Here is a 12,694-nt window from a genome sequence, read left to right on the forward strand (position 1 = left end):
CAGAGGGTCTTCGCAGAATGGGGTCATCTAAGCACAGACCTGTGGGGTGGGCCGGGGGGCTGGGCGGCCAGGCCACATGGGGGCTGTCAGGGCGGCCTCAGCAGGGGGAGGGAGGGGACGTCATTAGATTCGTGTGGCAGAAACACAATCACTTGGGAAATAGCAAAGGATCTTCAGGGAAAAGAGCAGGCTGCAGCAGAATCCCCCCCGCCACCTCAATCCCTATAAGCAGCAAAAAACACTTGGAAAAGTTTAAAAAGCCTATGAAAACAAAATCTCTCTAACAGTAACCAAACCGGAAATGGTGCATCACTGGCCACCACGGAAAGACACGAGACTTGGCAAGGGGGTCTGGGGGCGCAGCCTTAGATCCCAACTGGCCACCCGGAGCCCACCGGGGGCCGTGACCTTCTGCAGGTGAGTCACACGTACATCGGGACAGTCCCCTCTGCCGCCCACACCGGCGGGGGCACGAAACCACGACTCCTGCTCAGAGAGCAGCCGGCCACGTGGAAGCTGCGATGACCGCAGTGACCACTGCGACCACTGCACTGCGACGCTGACGCTGGACGCCCGAGGACGTGTGGCCGGCGAGCGGAACAACGCACGATCTCAACGTCGCTCGGGAGGGAAGCGGACGCGCCCACCGCTGGTCGCTCCAGGCACCGAGACCGCAGCGCGTGCGAGACCCACGCACACCGAACCCGCAGCCTGGGAAGCTGAGCCCCCGCTGCACCAAGCGTCGCTGGGGTTTCAGCGCCAGGTGGGCTGACTGGAACTGGAGCACAGCGCGGAAGTCAGGCTCTCACCTGCTGCCCATCTTGATAGCCGTCTATGCCTAACGTCTGTGCAGCCATCATGGTTGGTGGGTTTTGCGGTGAGACGTCAAATCATCTCGAGTCAGAAACAAATGGAGTCTGCAAAACAAAAGCAGAAAAGCACGCGTTGGTCACTGCGGTGCACGTTTTGTCTCTCACTCCACGGCACCCGTGTAGCTCTTTAAATACGTGTTTCTATACGGAGAGAAACACCTACCCTTAGCGCTCGCTAAAAGCCGCGTCCCACCCGCCATCGCCCACCTACTCGGTGCTGGCGTCCATTCCCGCAGCAGGCCCCGACGCGCGGGCATTTTTCGGCCGTGTCTCACCCAGCACGTGTCTGCGAATGTCCGCACAAGCAGGACACCGTTCGGGGAGGCCCTGCGCTCCCAGGCAGGCGGAGCCAGGAGCAGCGGGCCCACGAGCGGGGGAAGGCCAGGCAGCACACTCGTGTGGTGACGGGTGAGTGACGGGCGCCCCTGCTGTGCGCGTGGCAGGGCAGGCTCTCTGGGAAGCTGCCACTGGCACTGAGACCTCGAGGACCTGACTCAAGGACTGCAGGGACGGGGCTGGGCCTCACACGGGGCGACAGAGGTACTCCCCCAACCTCTGCGTGGAACACAAAGACGGGAACCGTGGCTCGCTCACCTGTCAACACGCACAGGTAAACGTCAGGAGCCAGGCGGGGAACAGAGAATGATGGGGCAGGGCCACTAAAGGCACCTGGGAGAGACACAGGACAGGGAAGGAGTGAGCTGCCTGTCACATCTGGAGGCCGGAGGAGCAGCAGTGGCCACAGGGACACCGCTCTGGCTGAGCGGAGCGGTGGACGTGGGAGACGTGGGCCAGGCCACGCAGACCCCCATGGGCCGCGGTGAAGACGGCGGCACTCGGGCAGGGCCTGAGCAGAAGGGCGACGTGACTTACCTTGGGAGGGTCCCTCTGAGCGTGCGAAGGACACAATGCGTGACGGGGAGACACGGGGGTGGGGTGCTGTGGACAAGCAGGTGTGTGTGGGGTCAGGGAGGGGTCCCGGTTCCCACCTGAGCAAGGGGCCGAGCAGAGCCGCATGTCCGGGCGAGGAGCAGATGGCGAGGAGCAGGTCCTGTGGCCTGGGAGGAGGAAGTGAGTCCGGACATTTCAGTCTTAGGACGCTTCTCAGAAATCTAAGAGGAAATTCTGAACAAACGAGTCTGGGCCGGACATACACTGAGTGACCTAACCTTCGGGGGGTGGTTAGTACATGCAGAGGGTCGAACTGGGTCCTCCGAGACATGCCCGAGCCCTAAGCCCGAGCCCTGCAGATGGGACCGTATCTGGAGCAGGGTCCTCACGGGGGTGGTTATCAAGCACCTCTTGGACTGAGATCGTCCTGGATTGAGGGGAGGCCCTGAATCCTGTGACTGCTGTCCTCTCAGAGGGGGACAGGAAGACCTGAGACACACTGGGGGGACGGCTTTGTGCATCGGAGGCAGAGACGGCAGCGATGCCGCCACGAGCCACGACGCCCAGAGCCACCAGGTGGTGGGCGGCTTGAGCCTTCAGAGCGAGGGTGGTCCCCACACCTTGGTTTCAGGTTCTGGCCACCAGGGCCCTGAGAGAACCTATTCCTGTTGTTTCCATCCACCCGGCCGGTGGGACTTGGTTCTGGCAGCCGCAGGACCCCAAGGCGGTGGTAAAGTCACCAGACTGGGCGAGGCCACCCAGGGAGAGACGCGGATGCCCCGCAGCAGGCTGGGAAGACGGGGCCTGGCGGAGGAGGAGGAGCAGCCGGCGGCCGGAGAGCGGAAGCGAATGATGCCGGCCACGCAGGTGGAGCAGGAGGACCCGGAGGGGCGGGAGCCCTGCTCAGGCGGCCGAGGTGAAGGAGAAGGCTGAGCACCGCCGGGGGCGGGAGCCTGGGCGGCCGGGGCGGAAGGACCCGGCGTGTAGATGGAGATGAAAGCAAAACCATCTCCGTCTCTGCGTGGCTTTCACGCGGGACCCCTGACCAACCTCACTGTCCTTAGTAAGCAGCGAAGCCTTCCAGTTAATGAAGATGCATTCCGCAATACGACCATAAATAGTTGTGTTAATCATGGCCAGGGTGACAACCGAGATGAGCAGCAAACTGGTGACAGTATCGACCAGCAGAAGCTGTGGCCCCTGGTGCTGCGCACGCTTTGTCCGTTTCTCTTGCCCATCACGAGTCCCTCAGCTACGTTATAAAAACGGCACGGTGACAGAAGTAACAGAAGCCTTGCGTGGCGAAGACCCGCCTGCCGCCCCGACGCCATCTTCCCGCAAGGTGCCCTGTGACACGTGCTGTCACACTGCAGGGAGCCGCCTGCCGTCTTCCGGTCTGAAGACACCTCCTCTTCGTGGTGGCCGCCACACCTCCGCCCCGCCGTCAGACCGCAGGCCTCGGCAACGCCGCTGCGGAGACGGGAGCTCACGCGCGGTCACCACGCCGTTGCCCTCTCTGCCCCAGGACCCTCGACCTGGAGACAGAGCCCCACACCCGGGAACCCGTTGCTGCGACTGTCCTGTCTGCCCTGACCGGAACCCGGCCCCCTGCCCTGCCCGGGCAGCGACCCCGGCACCATCGCCCACACCCTGGTCGAGGTGGGGGCTCGGGTGGGCCGCTGGTCAGGCCCACAACCCTCCTTCCCGACCTTTTCAAAGTGCAGCCCTGGCCCAGACCACCCCCGCAGACCAAGTCCAGAGCCACCGCTCCCGCAGCCCCCACTCCAAGTGGACAGGACAGCTGTCTGCAGTACCCCCGGTGGGCCGCGCTCTTGCCCAGCCTGGTGACGCCGCCCCAACGCTCTGGACTTTGTGCACGTCATCACCCACACAGGCCGCCCCAAGGCTCCCCAGTGGCTCGTCCCCACCCAGGGACACCCCTCTCCTGGGCCCCCCTACACCCTATACTCAGCCCCGTGGTATCTCGGCGGTTCATTTCCACTCCATGTTCCCTAAGGAATGACGGTCCGTCCAGCGCAGCCTGATATGCGGCGGGAGCCGGGGCTCTCCGCGGACACCGCGCCGTCGGCCTCAGGGTTCGCGGTGGCTCGCGCGCCCTCTTGTGAAAGAGATGCCACGTCGCCTGTCACACTCTGGGCCGCTGCTCCCCCTGCCACGCATGCGGTGGCCAGATGAAACTGCCAAGCGTCATCACCCACACAGGCCGCCCCAAGGCTCCCCAGTGGCTCGTCCCCACCCAGGGACACCCCTCTCCCGGGCCCCCTACACCCTATACTCAGCCCCGTGGTATCTCGGCGGTTCATTTCCACTCCATGTTCCCTAAGGAATGACGGTCCGTCCAGCGCAGCCTGATATGCGGCGGGAGCCGGGGCTCTCCGCGGACACCGCGCCGTTGGCCTCAGGGTTCGCGGCGGCTCGCGTGCCCTCTTGTGAAAGAGATGCCATGTCGCCCGTCACACTCTGGGCCGCTGCTCCCCCTGCCACGCATGCGGTGGCCAGATGAAACTGCCAAGGCCAGGCTCTGGGTTGGAGCCGGCCTCCGCCTGCAGACAGCAGGACCGCCCTGGCTCCCAGCACCGGCCAGGCAGGCGGGCGCTGGGGGACTGAAGAGGCCCTGTGGGGTGGTCCGAGCCCCCAGTCTACTTATACACACACATGCACGCGCACACGCACCCATGCACACAGATACCTATGTACCCGCGTCATGCACATGCATGCATACACACGTGTGCACACACGCATGCCCACACACGCCCACACGCACGCCTACGCCCACACGCACATGAGTACTCACGCGCACACATGCATGCGCACATACACAAGCACATGTTGTACGCCCAAAGTCACACACATATGCCCACGTATGCACACACGTACTCGCACACACACTCACACCTCCGTGAGTGGAGAGAGCCACCTTCCTTGCTCAGTGACTGCAGCAGTGGGCACTGCACGGCCACGTCTTGGCTGATAAATATCACTCTCAACAGAAAGGTCAGGACTCCTCAGGACGACGGCTCACCTGATTCCAGGGCTGGGTCATGTAAAGTACAAGATGAGCCTGGACTGTGCTCCCAAAATTATGAGGACATGTCAAAAAGACAGAAGAACCAGCTCGCAAGATCTGAGACAATCGGAGCAACAAAGTGTCGTGGCGACTGGGAACACAGCAAGAATCCATCCACAATCCGTCCTGACACGAATACATGAATAAATGCGGGGGGAGCTCCGGGTACAGAAGGGCTCCAACAACAGGTAGAGGAGGACAGAATCCCATTGTCACCGTCTGGCACCCAGCACCGTGACCATGGCGTTGGGCACGAAGCAGCACAGACGTCGATGCTGGCAGTGAAAGCGTGATGGGCAACGGGAAACACACCTGGTCTCGGAAGACCCGTCACGAGACCCTGCTCGTTACGAGCGGAGCCAGTAACTTCACAGTGGAGAGACGGGGCTGGCAGCGCCTTAGCCAAGAGGTAAAAAGTCACATCACTGGTGATGAGACAAAGGAACACGATGGCAGAAAAGAACACAGGACGGAACTTCTGGGCACCCCTGCTCGAGCCTCGGAAACCAAAGGAAAAAGGTGAGGGGTCAAGGGACCGGAGAATGGACACTCAAGGGCGGCGCGCGGTCCCGGATGAAAAGCGAGAGCCGAGAAAGGCAGTTTAGGGAACGGGAGCCGGGGGCACTGGGGACCGCGCGTGACTGACGGTGGGCGACGCCGCACGCTTGCGAAAACGTCTTTGTTCTGCGGAGCGAGGGCCGTGACGGGCAGGGCACGGTCACCGGGTCCACGGTGTACCAAACAAACGGTCAGAGCACACGCACGACTGCACAAACTGGGCGGCCGACGACTGTCAGGGGAGTCACCGTCCTACTGTTTCTGTTTCAAATAACAAATATTAGGGGAAATCGTAACTTTATTTGAGAAACATACAGATGTGCAGCCCTTCCATCAAAACCGGTTAAAACTTCAGTATCTGATATAAATTGGGGCACCTGTCCTAAAGGAAAACTTTGAAATGTGTCAAAACCTTTGAAAACACGTGCTCTCTCCACAATGGAACACTGCGCGAGGAGTTTTTTTTTTTTAAGGCAACTCTATTCCACTAACAGCATTTATTGTTGAGCAAAACACAGGGGCAGACTACCGAGGCTGCCGACATTCCGACGGGACGCCAACGGCGCCGACAAGTGACCAGCAGATGGCGCCGCCCGCCCCGGACAGCTGCGAGCTCCGTGCAGAGGCGGCGGGCCCGCCACCACATGAAGACCCCTCGCAAATGTGTTACTCATAATCTGTGTTACTCATAATCCTTTCCAAATTCTGCTTTCCTGCAAAATGTGACTAGCCACGTCTGGGCAGCACCGCCGACTGGCACCCGCGAGCAGGCAGACAAACAGCTCCCAGCTGGATTCCCACGGTTCCTCCCGGCCCACCTCCCGGGCTTGGAGGGAGGCCTTCTGCTCTGGTCTGGGCCTCCTCCAACAGACGGCGGCCGACGCAGGCCCGAGGGGCGTGGGGGTGACTAGCGAAACTTGCCGTTAACTGGCAAAGGGCTGAAAGTGTCTGACCCCAGGACCACGAACAGCCACAGGCTCGTCTGTGTCGCATTTTAGCAGGTGCTATGTTGAAACCAAAGGCTAACCTGAGATTTAGAAAACATCAATTAATCCCAACGTCTTCCCCCATTACACAAAAAGTAAGTATCTATCATGTTCAAATTCAAACAACAGTGTCTTATCATCATGGGGCTCTAAGATCCTAGGTGAAAAATTTCCCACCCAACGTGTTCATAGTACTATGGTGTTCGAGGGTGACATACAGTTTTTGTCCATTTTATTTCTACAAGTTTCACCCATTAATAAAAGGATATATCATTTATCGAAGCTGTCACTTTGGTACCCTTTCAAAAGTTCCAGCCAGACTGACAAATGAAAAAACACATTCCAATCTTCATGTACAGAAGTGTTAAAACTCACTAGTAACTAAAGAAATAATTTTAAAAATACTTTTTCATCTGGAATGATTAAATTTAGAGCAGTTCTACATGTTGCCAGCAAATATAAGTGGGACTTGGCGCTGTGAAGTCTTCCCTGCTGTGACGAGGCGGTGACTCTGGGCAGGCCCCAGGGGCTAAGAAGTCAGGAGACAGAAGAAGGTGCAGTGGGGTTGGGGGGACGCGGGAGGCGCAGGGCGGGCAGGGCCTCCCCCGCTCCTGGTCACAACCCCTGGACGTGGGCCCCAACCTGTCTGAGATGGCCCAACTGTTGCCTGAGCAGTATCCTTAAGCCCTACGGAAGATTTAGAGTTTAACATTTTTGTGTTCAGCTTCAAAATAACCTATGTATTTGACATTTAAGGTGCTTGTAGTATTTAAGAAAATCTGGCCAATCAATATTAGGTTTTAGCCCCAATTCTAATTTAAAATGTATAACTGAATTACTGATTTTAGACATGATTTTTTTTTTAGTGAAAAGGTATAAGAGAAATTTACGAAGACTGTAAACAGGTCTTCATTCATCCAGGTTGATCGCCTGTCGTTACTACTCCAGGCACCGTGACCGCAGCATGAAGAGAACCCAGTTCCTGACCACAGAGCTCATGCCCCGGCACCTGGGACCCAAAAGTGTGAGGATGTGGGATTCGCCATATGTATAGTTTTAAATCATTAGATTTACTTGAGAAGGTTTTACTTGTTAGCTTAAACGAAAATTAAATCTACTAAACTTAAAACTATGGTTCAGAAGGTGTAAGGGAATTTAGGTTGTGAATGGGACTGATTAAAAATGGTATATTTAGTCCAATCATCTTGAGTTAATCGAAGGCTGTCTTAAGGTAAAAGTTAAAATTTACTAAATTTATAAAAAGAATAAAATCTATAAATTCTACACAAAAGTATAAAGAAAAAAAAACAGGCCTGTAACTTTGCAGCCTTAATAAATTTTTATTTTAAAATAACCTCGAATAATTTTTCTGTGCTCAAAAACCTCATTTGAAAGGGCATTAAAAACTCGTGGCAAGAAAAGCTACATGCTGCTGTTTTTTATCCACATTAATGAAAAATGGAAACAGAACCGACATGGCATCCATAGGGGAACAGAGACATCGATCCCGGTCGCCCATCATCAATCAGCCGCAGGACGGGCAGGTCCAGGAGCGGCAGGCCAGGCTCACGGCGCCCGCCGAGCGGAAGCAGGGCACACGGTCTGCTGTGCACTTGGCTGTGCCCTTCGCCTCCTCCGTCAGGCTCCACGTGGGGGAGGAGCAGCCAACGAAACAAGACGCAACTTCGTAACAACGCTGCGGTGGCCCTGACGGGTCACTCTGTGCAGGAGACACGTCTCGTGACAGGTGTCCCCAGGCCAGAGCCCCGTCCGCTTGCACCCTTCGCTAGGTCGGACGTCCTCTCTGGGGAGCGCTCCTGTACTCGTGGTTACGTTAACTCCTAAGCATTGGATGGTTTTTCTCGCTACCATCAAAAGTGTCTTGTCGTTACACTCGCTGCTGGACTGCTGGATAGGAGATGGCCCCGGGCTGCGTGGACCAACCTCGTGCCGCCTGCTCCGCCGGGCCCGTTTCAGTGCTAGATCACGGACAGTCTCCCGGTTTCCCCTGGTACATGTCATTATCTATAAATCCTGCAGCCGCACTCCCGGCGAAGATGCCTGTTGTTTTTGAGAAAATCAAAAAACCGATTCTAAAATGCGCACGGAGGAATCAAGGCCCATGAATAGCTAAATTACCTTGAAGATTTAAGAGATTAAGAAAATTTCAAAATATCCTACCGGACCACAGTAACAACAAAAGAGTGGGGATGACACAGGAACAGGTAAACAGGACAAGGGAACAAAAGAAGTGACATCAGATTTGCCAGGGCTTGAAGGGAAACTGCCAACAAGTGCACAAAGCTTTGAAACCAGACGGCTTTACAGAAACCTCGCTGAACTCAGTCAGGTCCTGCCCAGCGCGGGGCACACGGGGTGTGGTGCTGCTCGCCAAGCATGGCGTCCACGCGGCCGGCCCCGCGCTCTCATCCCAACACGGGCGCCGACGCTCGGGGACAGCTGGGTGACGCGCCTGCAAGACGGACTCCAGGCGTCTGGGAGGACGCGGCCTCAGAGGGCGTCGCAGACCTGTCCGTGCGACCCGCGTCAGCACAGAGATGCGCAGCACTTGTCCGAGGAGGTCCGGCCCTCATGGGCCCGTCGGCATCGGCACGGGGCCGGCGTGGGGAAGGGCAGAGCAGGGCAGAGCAGGGCAGAGGCCTCTTCTGAGTCTGCTGCTCAGGCCGAGACCTCCCCGGGCACCCGGGAAATCTGGGCTGACCTAGGACTCCGCTGGGAGCTTGAGAAGGCAGAAGTGACGGTGTGCGATCCAGGGCTGGGTCATTCATGCGGGGCGGCGTCGTGTGCTGGGACACTCGCTTCCGAAACCCTGAGGCCCGTGTAAGAAGTCTGACCAACCCGAAGTCCGCCATGCCGCGGGGAAATCCCCCCATGCCGCGGGGAAGCCCAGGGCACACGGAGAGCCCGCGAAGGGGTGCTCGAGTGCTCGGGTCAACAGCTGCAGGTCACGTCCCAGCTGACGGTGGCTGAACCTCCAGATTTGAGACAGTTTCTCCAAAAGACTCCCGCCGCAGCCTGAGGAGCCGGTCCCCGCCTCCGCCCGCCCGGCCGAGGACCCAAACCGGGGGCAGACACGCCGGTGCCAACGCCTGGCTGACAAACCCACGAGCACCATGGTTTTGTCATCGTGGTTTCCCACCTCTAGCAGATGCCGTGACAGGCGCGAGGAGGGCTGAGCCTGCCATCCCTCCACACGCACAGTGGCCGTCCCTGACGTCACTGGAGAACCCGTGAGAACCAGGGCAGATTCGACATCTGTTCCACCTGGATGGCGATTCCCACGGCAGATCACGGTGTCGTGCGACAGGGGCGCGCGGTGCAAGGAGTGGGTGGAGGGCGCCAGGACGCGACCGCTCCGCACGCGCGGACGCGTCTGCGGGAGACGGCGGCCCGGCGCTCGTGCGTGTGAGCGGCATGGCCAACAGTCCGTGCCGCACACGACACCGACAGGAAGGAAGCCGCCCTGGTGCCTGATCGACGCGCACGAGGAGCGTACGGCGCAGCAAACGCGCCCCGACAGTCCGTGAGGGGCTCCGGGGCCACGCACGGGCACGCGAGGGTTAGAACGCGGGGCGATAAAGACCCCGATTGGAATTAAGACGATTTTCCAGAATTTCTTTTTCTTTGGAAAACAGCCATCTGGCTTTGACTCAACAACCAAGTTTACAGAAACCGTCCGCCACCTGCTGAAGGCGGGACGAAGCGCCCCCAGCACGCCTGTCTCCTGAGCTCCCAGCGACGCCTCCGGCCCAATGTCCCGCGGTCACTACCCCCACGCCCCATGCCGCCCAGCCCGTTCTCCGCACTGCGGCCCCCGTGACGGCGCTTCTTAGGGCCTGCTTCCTTCCCTCGGGCCATCGATTTTCAGAGCAATGGGCTGGTTCCCTGCCTTCTCCGACAGTGACCAGCGAGGCTGTTCTAGTACATTAATCTCATGGGTTTGAACGTTGTAAAAATAAGTAGAGTTTTATCTACTTTTTGATGTTCCAAATGATCCCGTCTGCGACCAAGGCGAGCCTCTTCGCTTACCTCCTAGAGCCTCTAACACACCCCAGTAATTCCTGACAGGGTTCCTGCTTTCATGTAAAACGAGATTCCCCAGGCTCATCTTGTTCGTTCTGTGCCCCCAACCCAGACTGGGCCGCTCGTCCGGGAGGCTGAGTCCCCACGGCGGGGAAGGGCACGCACAGACCGCGGTCGAGGCGCTGGCTGTGCTCAGTGCTACTGGTTTGTCACTGTCCCGGGACTTTTCAATGGGCAGAGATAGGAAATATTTTCTCATAAAAATTGTTTTAAAAAAAGTTAACGCTGACAACACCAGTTCAAACTTGGGATCACAGGGCACTTGCTCAGCAGCTTTGATTCCCTATTTGCATGAATCTTTTCTCTTACCTGAAAAGCCTGGTTCCTGCTAACGGTAACGTAATAACTTATTTATCATACAAGGTTTTCTAAAAGGTTGAAATTACAACATAAACAATAGTACTAACAACATGAGAACTAAAAACTGTTTAAGATTTCTTCGCAGTTTGTCTTTAGGATTTATCCCACTAGGATGGACGTATTTTGTTTCAAAGTCGCTTGAAATAATTTTTCTCTGTATAGTTAAGCCCACTCAATAGCCAGTTAGGTTCTTCCGACTCCTTCTGCTTTTCATTTTTAGGTACTACTGTCCCCCTCCCACCCCACTTTGATTCCATTATGTTTTAACACTATGGTCCCATGAATCAAAACCACAGAAGTTCAGAAACCCAATTATAACCCTGTCTCCTCCCCGCCCCAATAAGGAACCCCATTTTAACTCGTCTGGGTTTAACCTTTCTTTTTTCCGTAAGCAAATATTCCAATCCTCTCTTAGATAAAAGTGCACTCTACCCACAGGTGAGTCTTACTTTGTTCATTAACTACGTCCTAAGGATGCCTCACAGCAGGTTGGGGATCACTGTTCAGAGCTGCACAGTGCTGTAAGGTTCCTTTAACCAGCCCCCTACCGTGGATGTGGGCGCGTCTCCCGGTCTCTTAAGGGATCTTCCGGAAACCTAGATCTGATCATGACACCCACTGAAAACCCTCCAGGGGATTCCTACTGCCTACAAGACACGGATCATAAAAATGAGCCACCGATGACTGTCCGGCTTGACTGGGCCCTTGCCTGTCCTCCTCCCTTCCTCCCCTCACCCCATCACACCCATGTGCACTGCAGGTACACTAGCCCCCCCCCCCAATACACCCGAGGCCTCTGAACACTGTCCCCACCTCTTACCTGGAATGATCTTCCTATTTCTCACCCCCGCACCCCCTCTTATTCCTCTCAGTTCACAGTAGTCACCCCGCTCCCCCGTAGGAGAGCTGTCCCTGACCTCTGACCCCCATCTCAGAGCAAAACACCTCCTTTTACAGTCAGTCCTCCTGCAGCTCAACTCTTCAATCGTTTGGATGGACCTCGAACCTGTTGCCTTTATCGCTTCCTAGCAGGCAAGGACCCCGTTTTTGTTCATTATTTTAGGCCAGTACCATGACATTGGGTACACAGCGGGTCTTCAATAACTTTTGTTTAATGAATGGTGACCACGGCTTAAACAGCACAGGAATTATCTGTTCCACTCACCCATCTGTGCCTTTTAAAGTGATAAATCTTTGACTACTTTCTCAATTTCATCTAAAGTTGCTGGTCTGTATAGACTTTCTACCTTCGAGGTCATTAGGTCTTTTTTATAAACCATCCACAGCTCCTCAAATTTACTGCCATCCAACTGTACGTGGCATGTTACTTGTGAAACCTTCATGCTTGCAATTACACACATCCCTTTTGTAAACAGTCTCATTCCTTCTTCTTCAGATTCGCAACAAGCAAAGTCGTTTGCCTTTATTTCCTGGTTTCTTGCGCTAGAAGTTGAATTTTCTTGTTCTCCAATAAATGCATTTAAGCGACTTTCTCCTGAGAACTGGTTTTGCCTCGTCCCATGGGTTGTGGTGTGTGGTGCTGCCATTCGGAGTCTGAAATGGTTTTCGATCTCTTTTGACATGAGACGTGAAGGAGGTCTCAGCATCCGTAGGGGATACTTTTAGCTAGTCACTCTTAAGTTCTAACGAGGTTGCACTGTGGTCTGAGAATACGGACGGTAAGATTTACTTTTTGCAACTTGAGGTTTTTCTATGTGGCCTGTTATGCGGCCAGTATCTGCTACGCTCCACGTAATTGAAGAGAATCTATGTGTTATGTTTGCCGGGCACAAATTTCCGCACATACCCATGAGCCGTATCGTTTATACCCTTTA

At 56.2% G+C, this 12,694-nt stretch overlaps 1 protein-coding gene across 4 annotated transcripts in view; it reads right to left on the reverse strand.

Annotated features, from left to right (window-relative positions):
• The window catches only part of PKNOX1 (PBX/knotted 1 homeobox 1), a 43,586-nt gene that overhangs the window by 25,768 nt on the left and 5,124 nt on the right, over positions 1–12,694 (reverse strand). For 2 of the 4 annotated variants that reach the window (XM_006916722.3, XM_025050225.1), the window contains exons 2-3: positions 1,862–1,930; positions 810–917 (exon numbers count right to left, since the gene is read on the reverse strand). In XM_006916722.3, the coding sequence (XP_006916784.1) occupies positions 810–860 (51 nt within the window). In that variant the 5' untranslated portion in view covers positions 861–917; positions 1,862–1,930. Of the gene's footprint in view, positions 1–809; positions 918–1,466; positions 1,542–1,745; positions 1,931–12,694 lie in introns of those variants that run through there. The other 2 variants (XM_025050227.1, XM_025050226.1) reach the window with 2 other exon arrangements.

This window comes from Pteropus alecto, unplaced genomic scaffold (genome assembly GCF_000325575.1).
Source record: "Pteropus alecto unplaced genomic scaffold, ASM32557v1 scaffold97, whole genome shotgun sequence".
Taxonomy (NCBI): domain Eukaryota; kingdom Metazoa; phylum Chordata; class Mammalia; order Chiroptera; family Pteropodidae; genus Pteropus; species Pteropus alecto.